Raw genomic sequence first — 24,882 nt, 5'->3', positions numbered from 1 at the left:
ACTGGCGTGAGAAATGCCAGAAACTCGCACAAGTCTCTCGCATCAACTTCCGGCACTGCCGCCAGCACTCGGGACCAGAGTGTGCGCTGCATGTACTTCTGTGCAGCTGAACACTTCAGTCCAAAGCGCCGGGGGCAATGCCGGGAATTGATGCGAGTTTCTCGCACTGCACTTGCAAGTGTGACACCGGCCTTAGTCTCACTGTGGGTTCTGTAGAGTGTAGTGAAGCGGACAATAATTCAGCTTTCGCTATAAACCCGAACGAGACTGACAGAGATCATATATATATTGTCTTCAAATACTGTAGAAATGTAGTGGAGCGGACATCGGTTCAGCTTGCACTAAGAATACTTGTAGACCTAAATGAGACCAAGAAAAGAAGAAATAGGGCTGAAGATAATATGTCCCTATTCGATGTGGGCTGAGGTGCAGCCCCCCATCTATATTAGAAATTATTACCATAATTATAAAACAACAAGAGACAGATTCACCGTTCGCATTAACAACCATTAATGACTCAGGGTCTAATAGATGACTTACCGTATATTCTGCACGGCTCATAAACCAATTTAAATGTGTCTAGATCAGTGTCCCCCAACTCCAGTCCTCAAGAGCCACCAACAGGTCACGTTTTCAGGATTTCCTTAGTATTGCACAAGTGATGGACCTGTTGCCTGTGCAGGTTCTGCAATTATCACCTGAGCAATACAAAGGAAATCCTGAAAACCTGACCTGTTGGTGGCTCTTGAGGACTGGAGTTGGGGAACACTGGTCTAGGTGAAGCAGGGGCTAATACATACGTGACAAATAAATAAGACTTGCTTTACATATATATCCCCAGTGGTGGACCTAAAAGTAATTTGATTATTATATTTAAGGTGACATTGATATTAGTTTAGTTCACCCCTATTCTTGTGAAACGGACAGTGGTTCAGCTCACTTATATATCAGGTCCAGCTATAAATGTACTATGTATAGTGTCAACATTCATGAAATTATAACTAAAACAAAGAAAGACAGTCTGAAACCGTCTCTTCCAGGTCTTGATTCAAAGGGAATTTTCAATACACCAGACATCAGTCTTGTATATCTCTTGGCCAGATGGGTCTACTAGGAGGCCCTACATATCCCTCAAATATTTAGTTAGCCCTAAACCCCATAGCTCCCGCCCTAACAAGGGCAGACCCCAGCTGGCCCTTGCATTGAACTGACCCTAAATGCACGTACCTCCCGACGAGTTTCTCCCACACAGGGATCTTCAGCTTCACTACACTTCACAGAACCCAGAGTAATACTGTAGTCGGTATCACTAGGTTTAACTGTACTTTTGAGTTTTATGATTGGGACATTGGTCACTATCACCCTTATAATATCTCTGGTCGAAACCGACTACTATTGATTCTTATGATATATGAGTGTCTTATTGCCCTGCTATACATTTTTGTGTTTGTTTTTTAAATAACATTAACCCCTTAGTGACCAAGCCAATGTTTACAATTTTGACCACTGTCACTTTATGAGGTCACAACTCAAACGCCTCAACAGATCCCACTGATTCTGAGGTGTTTTCGTGACATATTGTACTTTATGTTAGTGGTAAAATTTGTTCGACATGATTTGCGTTTATTTATGAAAAAAATGGAAATTTTACAAAAATTTAGCAATTTTCAAACTTTTAATTTTTGTGCCCTTAAAATCAGAGAGATATGTCACAGAACATAGTTAATAAATAACATTTCACACATGTCTACTTTACATCAGCACAATTTTGGAAATACTTTTTTTTTTGTTAGGAAGTTAGAAGCGTTAAAAGTTGACCAGCGATTTCTCATTTTTCCCAAAAAATTGACAAAACCATTTTTTTTAGGGACCACATCACATTTGAAGTGGCTTTGGGGGGGTCAATATGAAAATAGGAAAATCTATTGTTGCCGGGGGACGGAGCAGGAGGGTCCATGGATGCCAAAGGTACTTGGGGGACTCAGGGAACCCCATTTCTCTCTCCTCCGGTATGCTAGATCATACCAGAGGAAAGAGAAATGAATTGAAAATCTGACTTTTTTTGCGATTGCCGTTATTCACTGAAATCACGAGACTGGGGACGGTAAAAACCAGCCCAAATCATGTTCTCCGGGGTCTCTGCTACCAGAAGCTGAGACCCTGGAGATTACCTGATACTGTGCGGGGGCACTATACACTTATTTTTCAGCGCCGTTAAAAAGCGGTGCTGAGGAATAAGGACCCTTAGCCTATTAGCCTCACTTGTTGCTGAACCTATATTGATTGGTGAGTAGCAAGTTTTTTTTGGGTGATTGGAGGTATCTCCCCTTTATCACCCTCGCTTGTTGCTTAAATGTTTTCTAATATCACCATGACTCAATGCAGTATACTTATTACATTGCTCCAAGAAAAAGAAAAAAAAAGAAAAAACTTACCGTACTTCCAGGAGTAAAAAAAGGGCATAGAACAACAAAAGAACACCAAGTGGAATCAAAAACCTGAGTACAAGATACTCTACCTTATTTCGACCGCAGCCTGTTCTTTCACCAAATGGCTTGGAGAAAATACTTTCTCCCTCTTTGTTTAATGGCTCCGAAGTACTGTTGTAGCATAATTCTCGATTTTTCTCAAACTTCTTGTTAATATTCTCCACTGAGAACATACAAAGAGCAGATTTCTCCTGATTGTTGTCAAAAGTGCTGAAAACTCCAAAGAGAACGTCGTCGTCCTGGTCTGAAATCTCCATGGCACTTGCCAACTCGTGTCCTGGACGTGCAAGGTAGGCAGAGGTACAAATATTATAAGGAGTATTCCCATCCATACATATAAGATCCATCTCAATGTAAGAAAAATAGTTGCAATCCGCTTTACAGAGACGGGTAACGAATGTCCGATTTCTATGGCTGTTCTTGTCCAGCTGGTTATATATAAAGTACACATGCTGAGAATGTTCAAAGATGGTGACAAACTGTTGTGTGCTCAGAGATGAATACACATGTTTAAAAGTTGCAGAATCCATAACGGTTTCAAATGGACCTTTATCATCCATTTCATCAAGTATTCGAGTGCTGATAATTATTCCATTATCGTGTAGGCTAGCACCTTTCCCAACAAACAGAACCCGAGAGCCATTTTCCTTCATGTCAGATACCAGACCCACAGTTTCAACGTTCTCATCGTTGCTGGCAACAAAAGACTTTTCTCCCCTGCTATCATCATAAGATATCTGATCAGATATATTGCTTAGATGTCGCAGAGAGCAAATTCCCTTAAATATGCTACCACAAACGATTATCCTACTATTTGGCACATCAAGCAGAAGGAGCTTATTATAATTGTCTGTCTGGGCTAAAGTAGGGCACTGTGTCGTTTCAATAGGCGGTGTACACTGCTTGCTATCAGGTTTCGGTCCAGTAGTAACATTGACGAGTACTTCGAGCTCTCCGGTGAGTTGGTATAGTCTGTTAACTGCCCCTATGTATACAGTGCCGGTGCCATTGACTGCTAGATGATTTAACTCTGTGTCACTCAGAAAAGAACGAATCTGTTCTATGCTTGATACTTGAGCAATACAGAAAAAAATATTCACAAGCTGGATCCATGTAGCCATTTCTTGAGAAATTCTGCAAGAGAAAAACAGAAAATGATGAAAGATGACGACACAGACATACAAGCACTTAAGACTCCAGCTGTCACTAAACTGCAAACAACAGTAAGATTTTCAAATACGAATAGTTTATCTTCATTTACTAGTTACGTCAAAGTTATATATTCACCTGACCGGTCAGAATAATATATTACATATAGTGATGAGTGAGCATACGGGATATTAAAACTTAACATTTAATGCAGATCATTAAAAAGCCTCCTAAGGAAAAAATGCAAAAAGTGCAAGCGTCAAAAAAGGTGCAAAATATAGTTTAGAAGATACGGTATACCGCTATTTAACCCGCAACAATAACGAAGTCTGCCAATATTTGGGTAAAGCAGACTTTAATTAGAGGTACAATGCCATAAATGGATCATCGTGTCAATACCCTAGCATCATTTGACCTCTAGATATATATTATAATATCGATTACATCAATTAGACCAGTCAACTTCATGTAGAGGGTCCTTCACAATATATATCCACAACTCGGCAATCGGGTAATGGTATTTAGACTTGATGACCACTGTGATTTGTCAAGAACAGCAATTCCCGGCGACGATGAGGAGTGTTGTTGTCACTACCAGGTGCCTGTGAACAGCGGTCACTTTACTGCTGTTCACAGATGCCGGAGAATAATACCAGGAACGAAACATGAATCCTGAACCTCAGTTATCTAGATATTTTCAAGCGTTTTTGTCTCTCTTTGGTTAGATGTGCAAAGATATAAATAGATCAATATGGGCTAGATAGATATCGGTGAGATATATAATCAGTGCTTTACATGTGTAGTTTACTGTACTAATTAAAAACAAAAAAAAAAAACCTCTTCATTTGAATAAAGATTCACTGCCAATCTCTCGTTCACCAATTTATTGAAAAAGGTTTTTAAAAAATCCTACATCGCTATTCACAGGTGCCAGGTGGGGATGCCAACGCTTATCATCTTCGTCAGGTCTCGTTGAGCGCAGCGGGACCCAGCGGCTCTGATGGTCATAGTAACCACCTAGCCGCTGCCTGTGAATAGTGGTCACTTTACTGCTACTCACAAATGGCAGAGACAGATGTGAGGAACGTGGACTACTGTACAGCAGAACATTTTGAGTAATAAATTGGTGAACTGTCTCTGTCTTTTTATGTCTTTCAGGTATCCTTTTCTGGACTACTTCAGATTCGTTGGATTATGGCGGACTTGCATAATTTTTTTTTTTTTTTTTTTAAAGTTCCATAAATTGGTGAGCAAGGGATAGTGTGGGGGAGTCTTTATTCAAATATAGTAGGGTTTTGTGTTTTTATTTTTATTACCAGGTTAGTAATGGGATTGTCTGATTGACACCTCTCCAGAAATCCTAACCTCAGGGCTTGATGTCAGCTGTGATTTTTAACAAATCACAGCTGTTATAAAACCCAACTACCATTAGCCTGATTGCCCCCACACTAGGACAATCAGGAAGAGCAGGGCAAAGCACAAGAATTGGCCATCTAATGTATTGCGTCAATTCTGTGGCAGCTTTGAGCTTCCATTTTTAGGCTGGGAAGGGCTCAATAACCAGGGATCTTCCCAGTCTAATAATGTCAGACCGCAGCTGTCTGCTGTACCTTGGCTGATTATCAAAAATAGGGGGACCCCATGTCATTTTTAAAAATTATTTGAATAAATAAGGCTAAAAAGACCTGAGTAAGCGTACCATCTAAGAGTATGAGCTTTTTTTTAAACTGAGCATTTACTGCATCTAATGAAAGTCTATGGGGAAATTACGTACAGAAGACTGATCGTTTCCTGCAAGAGAAATTGACATGCTGCACCCTGGAAACCTGCACCGCAGGTGATTTTACCTTTCATAAAAAAACAGCGGGCATGGGATATCTAGTAATCTCATCCACCATACTTGCACTGTACAGAGAAAATATGCAGCCTCCAGAACGCCAGTATTACTGATCATGGGCACACAGCCTAGGGGAGTTATTATTTATCTCTCTCTTTTTAATTTTGCCTTTTATACAAGTCATTATACAGGAAAGAATGTTTCCTTACAATTTTTCCTGAAAAATCAATTTTATCTCCAGCTTTGTCGGTTTTATTGTCTGTCCATAAAAGTGGAGTAATACTCTTAACATTGCTCCCAGCAGAGAACTGGGAGCCAGAGATGCGTCCAGGTGTCAACCCCATGCGGTTCCCATTCCATCACAGAGCTGTTTCCATCCATTTCAGTGATTTTCTTGCCTCCCCAGTTCTCCTGTTAAGAGTCTTCTGGAAAAATGCCTGCGTTTCCCACTGATTTCCATTATACCCAGTACTCGAGTTGAGCCCGTCCGACCTGCTCAATTCGAGCACTCCAGCCTTTTAGTGCTCAATTATCACTAATTAAATACCAATTACACCTATAGGACCAAGTATTACAATCAATTTACTCATTAGGAAAACATACTCACTTAATGTAATGAGAAAAATTAATTTGTGACTTTAGACTATAAATTGTTACTCTAAAATCATTGTCAGTAAGAATCGAGAAATTATGGTTATTTCTATGCCCTCTTTTTATATAAGCAGTAACAAATGGAATAATCGCACTCCTATCGCATAATTCAAGGGCATTAATGTTGTACTCTGAAAATTACCGTATATCACTAAGTCCATATTGCCTTTACTAGCACTAAAGGGTTAACGTAACCCTGCTCCACTCACTTTCACATCATAAGGTGACCAGGGCAGGTTACATCTACTGATTCATGCCAGGATGCGTGAACACCTGGAGGTGACCAGTGCATGTCATGTGACATTACATTTTCCCATCACTGCCAGGGCGTGTGCACAATCCGCAGCTTTTGTGCATATGTTTATTAGAACATGTGCACATGTCCCTGTAGGTGTTTGTAGGCATGTAGTCATCGGCTACAATTAGCTGCAGACCAGGACTAACCCCTAACATGAAACAGGCAACCTCTTGTTGACAAAGCTCGCTCGTCAAGCATGCACACTTCTAAACTGCTCATGTATTTTAGGGCCTCCTTTCTAAGTGTCCCAGTAGATGGACCCCCAAAAACGATAAATTTACCACCTACAGTATTTAGTCGGAAAAACCCTTTAATAATAAAAAACAAAGTAATTTTCTGATGACACATTTCAAGGTCTCTGACGGATATATTAGATGTATTATGATCCTATGTTATAGGCATACTCAGGGAACATTTAAAAAAGATCCTCAAATGGCCATGGCTTTATAAACAAGAAAGTTAACATGAATGGTGCTGTAACCCTCATAGTAACCTGGGATGATCAGGGGATGCAACATGCTCCCTGTTTCTAGTAACAGCCAGCTCCCTAATAATTTCTCCTTCTCTGTAGTCCAAAATTAAGGGACTTGGTAGGGCCGGGGCCGCTCCCAGCCTCTAGTAGCAGCCAGTAGCCTGATAATGTCTCCTTAGCTGCAGGACTATTAACAGGGAGCAGGCCACACCCCCGTTATGCCCCCTCAGCTCAGACTGCAGTGAAGGAGACATTTTCAGGGGTCTGGCTGCTACTAGCAGATGGGAGCAGACCATTCCCCTGATCTGTGATGTAACATCCCAGAAGGGAGGGGGAGCAATGAAGAGCAGCTCCAGCATCACACTGAATTACAGGTACTGTGAGGGTCACAATCAACACTATTCATGTTAACTTTACGGATTATGAAGGCACGGTCATTAGAATCATTTTCTATTTCTCCAGAATACACCTTTTAAACTCCCACTAACTTAATAAAAGTGGTAATTTATCAGACCTTTTGTAAGTGACAAGACAGAGTATGAAGAGAAACCCAGCACCTGCAGATATAGGTTTAGACTGCAAGAATATAGTGTTACAGTTCACATCTGCAGTTTTTATGTTCCGTGATGGGCACAGAAAAATAAAAAAAAATTAACAGCACCAATGCCAGATGACATGACACCGGAAAGATATACCGTATATCTTTGTTTTGTGTTAGCCAGTTGATAAAAACATTTCTGTATGTCTGATCATAGCACCATGGACCAAAAATTACTTGCATTGAAAGAGGAAAGATATATATCTTGGTATCTTGGTAGTAGTCTTTGCCTGATGAGGAGGCCTGAGTAGTCTTGAAAGCTTGCAATTTGTTACCATCTTTTCAGTTAGCCATTAAAAGGTATCAACAACTGAGGACTCTCAAGTCTAAATATTTTTGCATTGAAAGGTAACTTCAAATCTCAGAGAGACAGGAGAATCTCAGAGTATAAATTTATGACAACCTTTGACACACTTAGTGCAGGAATTAATGTGTCGCATGGATTTATGTCTTTTTACGTCAATTAAGGAATTTACACTCAGACCTCATGGGGCATCATAACAGTACCAGACCCCAATCAGAAGACAACACAACATTCACTCCTTGTCTAGGAACTTTCCAATATTTATGGACACAACTGTTTATCACTCTCCCATAATGACAGCTCTGTGCTGTGTTGTGTATAAATATGTGATTCTTCAGAATTCCTTTTAGTCTATGCCTGATGAAGAGACCCGAGTAGTCTCGAAAGCTTGCAATTTGTTACCATCTTTTCAGTTAGTCATTAAAAAGGTATCAACCACTGAGGACTCAATTCTTAAAATATTTTTTAGATGACATGACAGACACAAACGCTCTAGACTCTAAAGGTGCAAGAATGCTTTTCGTTAAAGCATCCCTCGCTTACCTAAATAGCACAACATGCAGAACTCTCTGGCTGAACATTTTGACAAAATCTGCGATGGAGGCGCCTAATTAAACAAATGGCAAGACATTTAAGGCTACGTGCGCACATTGAGTATTTGCTTGCAGAAATTTCTGCAAAGTTTCTGCATTTCTTGGTAGGAAAAACGCTGTGGCAAAAACGCAGACTTTTGCCACATTTTTTGCATGTGTTTTTGTACAGCAGTGAAAGCTTTTTTGAGCTAAACAAACATATTTAAAAAAAAGTTTTGTGATGTAACTTCTTGGTTCAACACCACCTTTTTCATGCTGATGCAGTAGCATTGGGGTAATAGGATTTGGGCTTGGTGTCAGCAGCTATCATTGACTAGCCCTACGTTTAGTAAAGAAAAGGGGTCAGACAACCTCATTATTAAAGAGGATCCACCAGCTAAGACCCCCCAGCTGGTGGATCCTCTTGGTGTTCCCTGCCTTGCTGTCCGGTATTGGTAAGAGCTGCATCCTATCATCGTTGACTGTACAGGGTGGGGTGATTGTACTTACTGGCATTGTGCCATACCTACCTTTGGGAGCGTTTTTACTTTACAACTCGGTATACTGGCTGCATTGGCAGCTTACACCAGGGGATACCCGCTTTTTAATCATCCTTGAGCACCCTATTTAATATTGTACGCTGTATACTGCATGCACTTTACGCCTTATTAAATCTACTTAATAAAATATTAATTTTCTAATGATCTATATGCTCCATTTGTACTTCTTTTTTATAGTCTCTATGGAGTTGGCCTTTTGCCCTGGTGGGTTTTTTTTTGCTGCAGTACTAAAGGTACCTTCACACTGAACAATTTAACAACGATATCGCTAGGGATCCGTGATGTTGCAGGGTCCTGGATAGCGATATCGTTGTGTTTGACACGCAGCAGCGATCTGGATCCTGCTGGGACATCGCTGGTCGGAGCAGAAAGGCAAGAACTTTATTTCGTCGCTGGATCTCCTTCAGACATCGCTGAATCGGCGTGTGTGACACCGATTCAGCGATGTCTTCACTGGTAACAAGGGTAAACATCGGGTTACTAAGCGCAGGGCTGCTCTTAGTAACCCGATGTTTACCCTGGTTACCAGTGTAAATGTAAAAAAAAAAAAATACTACATACTTACATTCCGGTGTCTGTCCCCCGGCACTCTGCTTCCTGCACTGACTGTGAGCGCCAGCCGGCCGTAAAGCACAGTGGTGACGTCACCGCTCTGCTTTACGGCCTGCTGGCGCTGAGACAGTGCAGGAAGCAGAGCACCGGGGGACAGACACCGGAATGTAAGTATGTAGTGTTTGTTTTTTTTTACATTTACACTGGTAACCAGGGTAAATATCGGGTTACTAAGCGCGGCCCTGCGCTTAGTAACCCGATGTTTACCCTGGTTACCAGGGGACTTCGCATAGTTGGTCGCTGGAGAGCTGTCTGTGTGACAGCTCTCCAGCGACCACACAACGATTGGCATCGTTGTCTAGATCGCTGCAGCGTCGCTAAATGTGACGGTACCTTTGGTGCTTCAACTTCCCTCCTGTGTCAAATATGTTGCCTGGTTCTGTTACCACCCTCATTGCACAGCCCGCGCAGTACATTGCACAGCCCGCGCAGTACATTGCACAGCCCGCGCAGTACATTGCACAGCCCACGTAGTATATTGCCCAGCCACGTAGTATATTGCCCAGCCACGTAGTATATTGCACAGCCACGTAGTATATTGCACAGCCACGTAGTAGTATATAATACAGCCCACGTAATATATTGCACAGCCCACGCAGTATATAGCAATGTGGGCACCATACCCGTTAAAAAAAAAAGAATTAAAATAAAAATTAGTTATATACTCACCCTCCATTGGCTGCCGGATCGAAGCGGTTACCGACGCTCCTCGCGCGCTCCGGTCTGAAAAGTGCATTGCGGTCTTGCGAGATGATGATGTAGCGGTCTCGCGTGCATGGAGCGGTCACCGGGGCGTCGCGAGGAGCGGGAAAGGCCTGTTCCTGATCCAGACGGTGAGTATATAACTATTTTTTATTTTTTTTATTATTTTTAACATTAGATCTTTTTACTATTGATGCGGCATAGGCAGCATGAATAGTAAAAAGTTGGTTATACAGGGTTAATAGCAGCGTTAACCAAGTGCGTTACACCGCGGTCAACGCTGCCATTAACCCTGTGTGAGCACTGACTGGAGGGGAGTACGGAGCGGGCACTGACTGCGGGAGGAAGGAGCAGCCATTTTTCCGCCGGACTGTGCCCGTCGCTGAGTGGTCGTGGCTGTTTTGTCACGACCAATCAGCGACTTGGATTTCCATGACAGAGGCCGCGACCAATGAATATCTGTGACAGACAGACAGACGGGAGTGACCCTTAGACAATTATATAGTAGATAAGTAAACATAAACACACACTGTCACCAGCCTAGGAGCGTTAACAGAACGAAAGTACATAGGCTGTAACCAAACAGCAACTGTTAATTTTAAAAGAAAAAAAAATTGCGTGGGCTCCCATGTAATTTTAATAACCAGCAGAGGGAAAGCCGGTGGCTGAGTGCTGATGTTAATATTCTGGGAAGGAGCCAATAGCCATAAAGGTTCCCAGGCTATTAATATCAGCTCACAGCTGTTTGCTTAGCCTTTACTGGCTAGATTACAAGGGGACTCCAGAACACAATTGACATAGGGTCCCTCTATAAAATCTAACAAGCAAAGGCTAGGCAGACAGCTGCGGGCTGATATTAATAGTCTAGGAAGGGGCCATGGATATTGGCCTTTCTCAGATTAAAGACATCAGCTCTAAAAGATGTGCCAAATCTGGCGCTTAGCCTCGCTCTTCCCACCTGCCCTTTAGCGGTAGCAAGTGAGTTCCATATTTGTGGAGTTGAAGTCACCTTTGTATTGTAAGGGGACATCATGCCCACACGTTAGTAATAGAGAGGCTTCTATAAGACACCTATCCATTAATAACCCCATAGTGAAAATTGTATAAAAAAACCTCAGAATTAAGTCCTTTATTCCCGATGTGACTGTTCTACACGTGAGATCGCCGTGGGACACTCTGGAGTAGGTGGACTACGGTGGACAGATGAGTATATGTTGGTTTCTAATTTTACATTTTTTCTAGGAGACGAGGGAATAAGCGATTTGGTGTGAGGTGAGAATAATGTGTTTTTTATTTTTATTTGAATATGCATGGATTTACTTTAACTGTGAGCACAGGCGCCGGCTGATGAGACTACCTCTCCCATCAGTGGCTCCTGCCATCACTGTTTTCAGTGACAGCAGACGTAGCCTGATTTGAGCAGTAGTCTCATCAGCCCACGCCTACTGACCTGGGGTAAGTTTTACCACGAGTCACCGCTGCGGGTCACAGTCACAGCTGCTTGGTCATGCTGACATCAGACAGGACGACCCCGTACAGCGCTCTGACTGACTGTCTTACCGACGGTAGCGTTACTGCTGATAAAAACATCGGCGCCAGTGTTTCCCATGCTGACAGAGTGGGAAACACCATAGGAAGTACATGAAAATGCAAACAACTCAGCAAATCCGCAAACGTTTTTACACCTGCGTTTTTGCTGCAGATTTGACTGACTTTATTGAAGTCAGTGGGTGAAAAACAAACGCACAAAGAATTGACATGCTGCAAATACTCAAATGAAATGTACTGATCATGTGCACAACACTTCAGGACTGTATTTAATTACCTTGCATAAGGATTCCATAGCGTTTTTGGCCTATTTCCGAGCAGAAAAAAACTCACCGTGTGCACACAGCCTAGAAGTGAAAGAATTCCAGACGGTATCAGACGGCTGCTATTTGTTTCCAGTTTTCCTTAATCAGCCCGTGAAGTTACGGATCATTGGAAGGTCTCTTAGGGATAACAGCAAAAATTTAGTGTTTTCCCTTCCTTTTGCTCTACACCGTTACCATGGTGATGCATGTTGTAAAATGTAGATCCCTTGAGAGTGCTATACAAAAATGGAGAGCAATAGACAGAAGGAGAAAAAAAAAGCACAGACGTGTAATCATATTTATCAGCGTACTACAAGTTTTATAAATATAGAAAAAGGAGAAAAATAAGGAGCATATAGTAAATATATCAATAAAAAATCTTTATTACTACAAAAAAGTAAAAACAGTCATTGAACATCAGTCATAGTACACATTAGCCCACAACATAGCACATGAAAGGGGAAAGAAAACCCCCCCACAACTAACAACCCCAACCCACAGTACAAAATGCTGATAATATAAAGGGTGTCACACAATATGTAGCCTAGGAGTAAAGCCCCTATACCCCAAAAAAATGCAGCGTATCAGGAACCCAACAGGATGGGGGAACAATGGAGAAATAGAAAGTATGTCACAGCGGGACCAATGTCCGATACAGAGGTATAAGCCAACATGCGGTATCAGCTGGGATGACCCCAGCGACCATAGTGAGGCCCAGGAATGGTTGCTTACCCGTATGGGTGGAGGGGAGGAAGATGAGGGGGGATCCCACCGGTGGAAATCCCCCCTCATCTTCCTCCCCTCCACCCATTTCTCCATTGTTCCCCCATCCTGTTGGGTTCCTGATACGCTGCATTTTTTTGGGGTATAGGGGCCACTATGGCTGTCACTTTCGATCCGCTCCATTTTTCGCTGATTAGGTCCTATATACGCTTTGGGTGGGGTGATACTTTGGCTACAGAGGTTTCTTTCGCTGACATTGTAGATTTCTCATTTACTCTCTAGGCCCTGTTTTGGTTGTCTCCCCCTTCTTTTTTCCTTTACTCCTAGGCTACATATTGTGTGACGCCCTTTATATTATCAGCATTTTGTACTGTGGGTTGGGGTTGTTAGTTGTGGGGGGGGGGGGGGGGGGGGGTTTCTTTCCCCTTTCATGTGCTATGTTGTGGGCTACTGTGTACTATGACTGATGTTCAATGACTGTTTTTACTTTTTTGTAGTAATAAAGATTTTTTATTGATATATTTACTATATGCTCCTTATTTTTCTCCTTTTTCTATGATTAGCTTTTGGAGCGGATATATAATCTGGGTGATAACCATTGAGATTATTTCTTCTCTTTCCCAGATTCTTGTTAATATGCATTCGGAATTTTGGTTTATATTAAGTTTTATAAATAGCAACAGACGTCTACTCCGAATACACCACAGTTACCTTTACTAATCGCTATCAGGACTGCCATACTCCCACACAAGACGGGGAAGTTTCTGCTTATGCCATGCTGTGGATTCTGTTTAAATCTATAGAAAATGACTACAATTAAAGGGGTTGTATAATCTGATTTTTTCACAGGAAGGGTCATGGACTTAACAGCTCAGACTAATAGCATGACTGCGGCACTGGTCCTGTATGCGCTCACATGCTGCTGGCAGGGGCAGATTAGTCTCTGCAGCACGGGAGGCGAGTGAGGGCACTGGACCTGGCCGGATGCATTTCATGTTAGCTCTAAGAACTTGCAAATACGCATTCCTTGCTTAGGAAACCGGCTCCTCCTGATAGGTTACCAGTCCCTCTGCTATCTAAATAATGAGAAAATATAAATCTAAAATGAAAAATTCCTCTGCTCTGGAGAATGGAAAGGATTTTTTTTAAAATGTAAGTTGTAAAGTTGCTTTTTTGAATTTACTTTTAACAAGCACTTTTACCCATTTAAGATGCGACAAGACACAGCAGTTACACCTTCTAGTAAAGAAAAATAGCCCTGGAAGGCTACATCTCAAAAAGACGGATTAGCTCCCCTAAACGGCAATGGAGCTAACGGGTGGAGGTTTAAAAGGAATGTCTTAAAAACCCACAGCAGATTTATCACTAGTCAGATGAGACCAAAGTAGAACACCATCAAAAATGATGGTGGCAATATCATGCTATGGGGATGCATTTCTACAGCAGTGGCTGGGAAGATGGATAGAACTAAATACAGGGCAATTTTGGAGGAAAACCTGTTGGTTGCAGAAGACCTTAACACTAGGACTACTGGTATAGTCATTTTGACTACTTACTTGCAGTAGTTCTAGTCAGGGTTCACTAGTCCAGTAGTCCTAGTGTTAAACATACTGCCATAGCTACAGTAGAGTGGTTTAGATCAAAGAATATTCATGTGTGTGAATTCCGCGCAGGCACAGTGAATCATTCGGCTGATCCTGGCGGCAGATGCACAACGTGTCTACAGGCAGAAGAAGCCGGTCACATTAAAGGGATTTTCCCATCAACTAAAGTTCATTTTAAAAATTGTCTGTGTCTGACCGTGTATGGAGCATACCACATCTCCTTGGCAGGGGAGGAAGCAAAAGACGATACTGACATTACAGCAGGGGATCACAGAGGATTTATTTGTCAGGTAAAATATTTCACTGACTGTTATTAAACAATATTTGACCTCACAAAATGTATCCTCTGCGATCTCCTGCTGGAATGTCAGTATTGTCTTTTGCTTCCTCCCCTGCCCAGCAGCTGTGGTATGTTCTGTACACGGTCAGGCAATCTCTTCGCTGCAAAGCCTGCCTCCAATGTGACATTAACGCCCCTCAATCTGATAGCATCGGGCCTCCATCTGGTATCACATAAAAGCCAAATAAAAACATTTAAATTTAATGTGAAAAAATATGGAAAACTTCATGGGTTATGAATACTTTTTCAAGACACTGTAAAGACTACAGGAAGCCAAACTATTTTGGGGTATTTTCTAAGTTTTCAACAGATGATCTACCCATTCAACCATAAGATTTTTTATTAGATCAAACACTCAAAGAATAAAGGTGAAGGTCAGAGCAAAAAATTGAAAAATAAAGTTCTGTATATTTGCTCCCCTTTATTCTAAATGATTGAGAAATCATAAATTGTGATACAAAATCAAAAACCCCGAATGTATATCTATGTATTGACAGGGCGACTCAGTCAACACCAATAAACCGCAGTGTTTCTGAAAGAACAACCATTGCACCAAGAGATCAATAACACAAAGCAGTCTAGAAAACACCTGGGCATGTCAGTGTTCTTGACAAATACCAGTTGCCAGACTGACCGTCTATGGCACAGTTCAATTTTTAGAGCCCGAGACTAGACACATTGTCCCCAATGCTAATGGGATACCATGCATAGGGCTGACTACAAGATGCGGCTGCCACATGCTATTGGGGGTGCGTTCACATGTATATAGATTTTGGGTCTTGATGGAACTAGCATGAAAAACAAGACGTACAAAATATTCCGTTAATACAATTCATAGATGTGGAAAGACATTTACGGTATATAAATCTGTGGCTCTGTCAAGTGAATAATAATAATATACTAGAAACATATTCAAAACGTGAACAAAAAACAAGAGCATCTATCTAAAAATATCCTCACTTTCTATTACTAGAAATAATCTGAAAATATACTCCATCAATATGTTTACATCTGCCCTCACAGTTCGTTACTCCTCAATTAGTCCTTAAAGGGGTAGGCCACCTTTGAGGACAAATTTTATTTTTTACTTAAATGCATGCATGTATTGCTGAAAACAATTTTTGTTAGTGGGTTTCATTACAAATTTTGCACAGTTTTGCTTCTATAGGCTCTTTATTTCCTTGCACATTCAAATTCAATGCAATCTGTGGCCATCAGCTGAGAGGAGCTCAGAAAGAGACAGATAAAAGAGGCTCAGATTATCCTGTCAGAAAGAACTCACTGAGATCCTCAGGTAAGGAAGTCAGCCACTTTCTCCTCACACCCTGACCATCATTTCAGTACATACAATACCTGCCGATGGATGAGCATGTGACCAGCCCTGACTCCAGCCTCCCCAGTGAGGGGTTTTACAATTGGAGGAGGGTGATCTGGTGACATGTTCCCCCACCAGGAGCTTTTGTATGGATATATGATATGACTATTTATTTGCACGTAAAACCACTTCACGTGTACACCATCCTGGAAAGAATTGTGCTTTAAAACAAATTATTGTAAAAAAACTCAGAGCACTGAAAAAATAGTGACAAAAACCTAAGTACCGTAATATATGGACAGGTAACCAGAGACTGGGACAATGAAGCAATGGAAAGACTGTGCTGCAAAAACTAGCCCTTAAAGGGAACCTGTCACCCCGTTTTTTGAGATTGAGCTATAAATACTGTTAAATAGGGCCTGCGCTGTGTGTTCCTATAGTGTATGTAGTGTACCCCGATTCCCCATGTATGCTGAGAAATAACTTACCAAAGTCGCCGTTTTCGCCTGTCAATCAGGCTGGTCAGGTCGGGAGGGCGTGTTCACAGCGCTGTTTCTTCCTCAGCTTTACGTTGGTGGCGTAGTGGCGTAGTGGTGAAGACACAGCGCGCGATCTGCGCTGTAATCCCTTGCATCGGTGGGGGCGGCCATCTTCCTGGGGCCGCGCGTGCGCAGATCGAGTGCTCTGCTGCACGGGGCTTCAGGAAAATGGCCGCGGGATGCCGCGCGTGCGCATTAGAGATCGCGGCGGCCATTTTCCCAAAGCCGAGATGCAAACTCGGCTTTGGGAAAATGGCCGCCGCGATCTCTAATGCGCACGCGCGGCATCCCGCGGCCATTTTCCTGAAGCCCCGTGCAGCAGAGCACTCGATCTGCGCACGCGCGGCCCCAGGAAGATGGCCGCCCCCACCGATGCAAGGGATTACAGCGCAGATCGCGCGCTGTGTCTTCACCACTACGCCACCAACGTAAAGCTGAGGAAGAACCACCGATGTCACCACGCCCTCCCGACCTGACCAGCCTGATTGACAGGCGAAAACGGCGACTTTGGTAAGTTATTTCTCAGCATACATGGGGAATCGGGGTACACTACATACACTATAGGAACACACAGCGCAGGCCCTATTTAACAGTATTTATAGCTCAATCTCAAAAAACGGGGTGACAGGTTCCCTTTAACTAGGCCTTAAAGTGGTTATTCTGACTCCATAACTAGGCTATAAGTAGCAAGAAAAATCCCCAAACAACCATATTTTTATATGTACCTATATGTTGGTGCACAAATACGCACCCTTTATGCTCAGTGCAAAATTACATTAGCGACTCCATACAAATACCAAATAAAGAGAACTGAGGCAATGCTAGATAAGCAAAACAGATTTAATTTTTATTTAGACAGTAAACACATTTAAAATGCATGAAAAATGAGCAGGAAAATACAATTGGGGTACACGTTAGTGATCATAAATAAAAAATAAGCGGTTCACAGCACCAGTGCTGGAGCACACTGGGTCTGCATGGAAGTATAGTGTTTATAGTTATCGGACCAAAATGAGAAGAAACAGCTGGATAGATATGGTGCAACATGTATATAACATATAGGGAAGGGGGGGGGGGGGTACTCAAAACCCCCTCCTCTAATGGTAATGGCACAATATCGTGTGTGGTGGGGGATGGTTACCCAGAGTAAACCCTGCATTGGTGCCTCAGTGTTTCAGGGCTCTAAACATATCTGTCAGACCAAAACAGAGAGAAGAGGTTGTAAATAGTAATATATCTATCCAAAAATATTTACGTGTGCCGAGTAGTCACTGCGTACAAATCAGGTGAGGCAGATAGCATCAAACTCAAATACTGTTAGTTACCTATGGCTGCCTGCTATGTGTGCCCTGGACCACTGTCACCAACGCACGTTTCGCTGGTGTTGCTTCTTCAGGGGGTGTTAATTGAATTTTCCTGCTAATTTCTCTCATGCAATTTAACCTCTTAACCCCCAAGGGTGGTTTGCATGGTAATGACCGGGCCAATTTTTACAATTCTGACCACTGTCCCTTTATGAGGTAATAACTCTGGAACGCTTGCATGGATCCCGGTGATTCTGACATTGTTTTCTCCTGACATATTGTACTTCATGATAGTGGTAACATTTCTTTGATATGACTTGCATTTATTTGTGAAAAAAACACGGAAATCTGGCGAAAATTTAGCAATTTTCCAACTTTGAGTCTTCATGCGTTTAAATCACAGAGATATGTCACACAAAATACTTAAAGGGAACCTGTCACCCCGAAAATCGCGGGTGAGGTAAGCCCACCGGCATCAGGGGCTTATCTACAGCATTCTGTAATGCTGTAGATGAGCCCCCGATGTTACCTGAAAGAGGAGAAAAAGACGTTAGATTATACTCACCCAGGGGCGGTCCTGCTGCTGGTCAGGTCGGATGGGTGTCTCTGGTCCGCTGCGGCGCCTCCTATCTTCATTACAAGACGTCCTCTTCTGATCTTCAGCCACGGCTCCGGCACAGGCGTACTTTGCTCTGCCCTGTTGAGGGCAGAGGATAGTACTGCAGTGTGCAGGCGCCGGAAAGGTCAGAGGCCCGGCGCCTGCGCACTGCAGTACTTTGTCTGCCCTCAACAGGGCAGAGCAAAGTACGCCTGCGCCGGAGCCGTGGCTGAAGATCAGAAGAGGACGTCTTGTAATGAAGATGGGAGGCGCCGCAGCGGACCGGAGACGCCCGTTTGACCTGACCAGCAGCGGGACCACCCCTGGGTGAGTATAATCTAACGTCTTTTTCAGGTAACATCGGGGGCTTATCTACAGCATTACAGAATGCTGCAGATAAGCCCCTGATGCCGGTGGGCTTACCTCACCCGCGAATTTCGGGGTGACAGGTTCCCTTTAATAAGTAACATTTCCCACATGTCTACTTTACATCAGCACAATTTTGGAACCAAAATTTTTTGTTACGACGTTATAAGGGTTAAAAGTTGACCAGCAATTTCTCATTTTTACACCACCATTTTTTATTTTTTATTTTTTTTTAGGGACCACCTCACATTTGAAGTCACTTTGAGGGGTCTATATGATAGAAAATACCCAAAAGTGACACAATTCTAAAAACTGCACCCCTAAAGGTGCTTAAAACCACATTCAATAAGTTTATTAACCATTCAGGTGTTTCACAGGAATTTTTGAAATGTTTAACCCCTTTACCCCCAAGGGTGGTTTGCACGTTAATGACCAGGCCAATTTTTACAATTCTGACCACTGTCCCTTTATGAGGTTATAACTCCGAAACGCTTCAACGGATCCTGGTGATTCTGACATTGTTTTCTCGTGACATATTGTACTTCATGATAGTGGTAAAATTTCTTTGATAGTACCTGCGTTTATTTGTGAAAAAAACGGAAATTTGGCGAAAATTTTGAAAATTTCGCAATTTTCAAACTTTGAATTTTTATGCAATTAAATCACAGAGATATGTCACACAAAATACTTAATAAGTAACATTTCCCACATGTCTACTTTACATCAGCATAATTTTGGAACCAATTTTTTTTTTGTTAGGGAGTTATAAGGGTTAAAAGTTGACCAGCAATTTCTCATTTTTACAACACCATTTTTTTTTAGGGACCACGTCTCATTTGAAGTCATTTTGAGGGGTCTATATGATAGAAAATGCCCAAGTGTGACACCATTCTAAAAACTGCACCCCTCAAGGTGCTCAAAACCACATTCAAGAAGTTTATTAACCCTTCAGGTGTTTAATAGGAATTTTTGGAATGTTTAAATAAAAATGAACATTTAACTTTTTTACACAAAAAATTTACTTCAGCTCCAATTTGTTTTATTTTACCAAGGGTAACAGGAGAAATTGGACCCAAAAAGTTGTTGTCCAATTTGTCCTGAGTACGCTGATACCCCATATGTGGCAGTAAACCACTGTTTGGGCGCATGGGAGAGCTCGGAAGGGAAGGAGCGCTATTTGACTTTTCAATGCAAAATTGACAGGAATTGAGATGGGACGCCATGTTGCGTTTGGAGAGCCACTGATGTGCCTAAACATTGAAACCCCCCACAAGTGACACCATTTTGGAAAGTAGACCCCCTAAGGAACTTATCTGGATGTGTGGTGAGCACTTTGACCCACCAAGTGCTTCACAGAAGTTTATAATGCAGAACCGTAAAAATAAAAAATCATATTTTTTCACAAAAATTATATTTTTGCCCCCAATTTTTTATTTTTCCAAGGGTAAGAGAAGAAATTGGACCTCAAAAGTTGTTGTCCAATTTGTCCTGAGTACGCTGATACCTCATATGTGGCAGTAAACCACTGTTTGGGCGCATGGGAGAGCTCGGAAGGGAAGGAGCGCAGTTTGACTTTTCAATGCAAAATTGACAGGAATTGAGATGGGACGCCATGTTGCGTTTGGAGAGCCACTGATGTGCCTAAACATTGAAACCCCCCACAAGTGACACCATTTTGGAAAGTAGACCCCCTAAGGAACTTATCTGGATGTGTGGTGAGCACTTTGACCCACCAAGGGCTTCACAGAAGTTTATAATGCAGAGCCATAAAAATAAAACAAAATTTTTTTCCCACAAAAATTATTTTTTAGCCCCCAGTTTTGTATTTTCCCTAGGGTAACAGGAGAAATTGGACCCTAAATGTTGTTGTCCAATTTGTCCTGAGTACGCTGATACCCCATATGTGGGGGGGAACCACCGTTTGGGCGCATGGGAGGGTTCGGAAGGGAAGGAGCGCCATTTGGAATGCAGACTTAGATGGATTGGTCTGCAGGCGTCACATTGCGTTTGCAGAGTCCCTAATGTACCTAAACAGTAGAAACCCCCCACAAGTGACCCCATATTGGAAACTAGACCCCTCAATGAACTTATCTAGATGTGTTGTGAGAACTTTGAACCCCCAAGTGTTTCACTACAGTTTATAACGCAGAGCCGTGAAAATAAAAAATCTTTTTGTTTTCCCACAAAAATTATTTTTTAGCCCCCAGTTTTGTATTTTCCCAAGGGTAACAGGAGAAATTGGTCCACAAAAGTTGTTGTCCAATTTGTCCTGAGTACGCTGATACCCCATATGTTGGGGTAAACCCCTGTTTGGGCACACAGGAGAGCTCGGAAGGGAAGGAGCACTGTTTTACTTTTTCAACGCAGAATTGGCTGGAATTGAGATCGGACGCCATGTCGTGTTTGGAGAGCCCCTGATGTGCCGAAACAGTGGAAACCCCCCAATTATAACTGAAACCCTAATCTAAACACACCCCTAACCCTAATTCCAACGGTAACCCTAACCACACCTCTAACCCTGACACACCCCTAACCCTAATCCCAACCCTATTCCCAACTGTAAATGTAATCTAAACCCTAACTTTAGCCCCAACTCTAACTGTAGCCCCAACCCTAGCCCTAACCCTAGCCCTAACCCTAGCCCTAACCCTAGCCCTAACCCTAACCCTAGCCCTAACCCTAACCCTAGCCCTAACCCTAGCCCTAACCCTAGCCCTAGCCCTAGCCCTAACCCTAGCCCTAACCCTAGCCCTAGCCCTAATGGGAAAATGGAAATAAATACATTTTTTTTTATTTTTCCCTAACTAAGGGGGTGATGAAGGGGGGTTTGATTTACTTTTATAGCGAGTTTTTTAGCGGATTTTTATGATTGGCAGCCGTCACACACTGAAAGACCCTTTTTATTGCAAAAAATATTTTTTGCAATACCACATTTTGAGAGCTATAATTTTTCCATATTTTGGTCCACAGAGTCATGTGAGGTCTTGTTTTTTGCGGGACGAGTTGACGTTTTTATTGAAAACATTTTTGGGCACGTGACATTTTTTTATCGCTTTTTATTCCGATTTTTGTGAGGAAGAATGACCAAAAGCCAGCTATTCATGAATTTCTATTGGGGGAGGCGTTTATACCGTTCCGCGTTTGGTAAAATTGATAAATCAGTTTTATTCTTCGGGTCAGTACGATTACAGCGATACCTCATTTATATCATTTTTTTATGGTTTGGTGCTTTTATACGATAAAAACTATTTTACAGAAAAAATAATTATTTTTGCATCGCTTTATTCTCAGGACTATAACTTTTTTATTTTTTTGCTGATGATGCTGTATGGCGGCTCTTTTTTTGCGGGACAATATGACGCTTTCAGCGGTACCATGGTTATTTATATCTGTCCTTTTGATCGCGTGTTATTCCACTTTTTGTTCGGCGGTATGATAATAAAGCGTTGTTTTTTGCCTCGTTTTTTTTTTTTTTTTCCTACGGTGTTTACTGAAGGGGTTAACTAGTGGGACAGTTTTATAGGTCGGGTCGTTACGGACGCGGCGATACTAAATATGTGTACTTTTATTGTTTTTTTTTTTTTTATTTAGATGAAGAAATGTATTTATGGGAATAATATTTTTTTTTTTTTTCATTATTTTGGAATATTTTTTTTTATTTTTTTTACACATTTGGAAAATTTTTTTTTAACTTTTTAACTTTGTCCCAGGGGGGGACATCACAGATCAGTGATCTGACAGTTTGCACAGCACTCTGTCAGATCACTGATCTGACATGCAGCGCTGCAGCCTTCACAGTGCCTGCTCTAAGCAGGCTCTGTGAAGCCACCTCCCTCCCTGCAGGACCCGGATCCGCGGCCATCTTGGATCCGGGGCTCGAGCAGGGAGGGAGGTGAGGAGACCCTCGCAGCAACGCGATCACATCGCGTTGCTGCGGGGGGCTCAGGGAAGCCCGCAGGGAGCCCCCTCCCTGCGCGGTGCTTCCCTGCACCGCCGGCACATCGCGATCATCTTTGATCGCGGTGTGCCAGGGGTTAATGTGCCGGGGGCGGTCCGTGACCGCTCCTGGCACATAGTGCCGGATGTCAGCTGCGATAAGCAGCTGACACCCGGCCGCGATCGGCCGCGCTCCCCCCGTGAGCGCGGCCGATCGGCTATGACGTACTATCCCGTCCAGGGTCAGATAAGCCCAGGGCACCTCGACGGGATAGTACGTCTAAGGTCACAGAGGGGTTAAAAAAAAATGAATTTTTTTTTTTTCACAAAAAAATTTAGTTCAGATCCAATTTGTTTTATTTTATCAAGGGTAACAGGAAAAATTGGACCCCAAAAGTTGTTGTACAATTTGTCCTGAGTACGCCGATATTCCATAAGTGGGGGTAAACGATTGTTGGGCGCATGGCAGAGATCGGACGCCATGTCGCGTTTGGAGAGCCCCTGATGTGCCTAAACTGTGGAAACCTCCCACATGCGACACCATTTTGTGAAGTAGACCCCCTAAAGAACTTATCTAGATGTGCAGTGAGCACTTTGAATGCCCAAGTGCTTCACAGAAGTTTATAATGTAGAGCAGTAAAAATGAAAAAAATAATTTTTTCACAAAAATGATCTTTTTGCCCCCAATTTTTTATTTTCCCAAGGGTAACAGAAGAAATTGGACCCGAAAAGTTGTTCTGAAATTTGTCCTGACCGAGTACGCTATTACCCCATATGCATGGCAGAGCTCGGAAGGAAAGGAATGCCATATGAAATGCAGACTTAGACGGAATGGTCTGCGGGCGTCACATTGCGTTTGCAGAGTGCCTGATGTACCTAAACAGTAGAAACCCCTCACAAGTGACCCCTTATTGGAAACTAGACCCCCCAAGGAACTTATCTAGATGTGTTGTGAGAACTTTGAACACCCAAGTGTTTCACTAAAGTTTATAACGTAGAGCCGTGAGAATAAAAAATAATTTTTTTTCCCACAAAAATTATTTTTTAGCCCCCAGTTTTGTATTTTCCCCATGGGTAACAGGATAAATTGGACCCCAAATGTAGTTGTTCAATTTGTCCTGAGTACGCTGATACTGCATATGTGGGGGTAAACCACTGTTTGGGCGCACGGCAGAGCTCGGAAGGGAAGGAGCACCGTTTTACTTTTTCAACGCAGATTTGGCTGGAATTGAGATAGGAGAGCCCCCCAATTCTAACTCCAACCTTAACCCAAACACACCCTTAACCCTAATTCCAATCCTAACCACACCCCTAACCCAAACACACCCCTAACCCCAATCCTAACCCCACCCCTAACCCTATTCCCAACCATAAACATAATCCAAACCCTAACCCCATCTCTAGCCCCCACCCTAACTTTAGTCCATACCCTAACCCTAACTTTAGCCCCACCCTAACCCTAATGGGAAAATGGAAATAAATACATTTTTTTTTATTTTTCCCTAACTAAGGGGGTGATGAAGGGGGGTTTGATTTACTTTTATAGCGAGTTTTTTAGCGGATTTTTATGATTGGCAGCCGTCACACACTGAAAGACCCTTTTTATTGCAAAAAATATTTTTTGCAATACCACATTTTGAGAGCTATAATTTTTCCATATTTTGGTCCACAGAGTCATGTGAGGTCTTGTTTTTTGCGGGACGAGTTGACGTTTTTATTGAAAACATTTTTGGGCACGTGACATTTTTTTATCGCTTTTTATTCCGATTTTTGTGAGGAAGAATGACCAAAAGCCAGCTATTCATGAATTTCTATTGGGGGAGGCGTTTATACCGTTCCGCGTTTGGTAAAATTGATAAATCAGTTTTATTCTTCGGGTCAGTACGATTACAGCGATACCTCATTTATATCATTTTTTTATGGTTTGGTGCTTTTATACGATAAAAACTATTTTACAGAAAAAATAATTATTTTTGCATCGCTTTATTCTCAGGACTATAACTTTTTTATTTTTTTGCTGATGATGCTGTATGGCGGCTCTTTTTTTGCGGGACAATATG

At 42.3% G+C, this 24,882-nt stretch overlaps 1 protein-coding gene across 5 annotated transcripts in view; it reads right to left on the bottom strand.

Annotated features, from left to right (window-relative positions):
- The window catches only part of PLXNB2 (plexin B2), a 304,814-nt gene that overhangs the window by 102,366 nt on the left and 177,566 nt on the right, over window positions 1-24,882 (bottom strand). For all 5 annotated transcript variants that reach the window (XM_069764921.1, XM_069764920.1, XM_069764922.1 and 2 more), the window contains one exon: window positions 2,519-3,623. In XM_069764921.1, coding sequence (XP_069621022.1) covers window positions 2,519-3,610 — 1,092 coding nt within the window. In that variant the 5' untranslated portion in view covers window positions 3,611-3,623. The remainder of the gene's footprint in view (window positions 1-2,518; window positions 3,624-24,882) is intronic.

The sequence above is a fragment of the Ranitomeya imitator genome, chromosome 4 (assembly GCF_032444005.1).
Source record: "Ranitomeya imitator isolate aRanImi1 chromosome 4, aRanImi1.pri, whole genome shotgun sequence".
Classification (NCBI taxonomy): Eukaryota; Metazoa; Chordata; class Amphibia; order Anura; family Dendrobatidae; genus Ranitomeya; species Ranitomeya imitator.
Note: the sequence above shows the minus strand (reverse complement) of the source record. Positions and strands in the feature narration are given on the sequence as shown.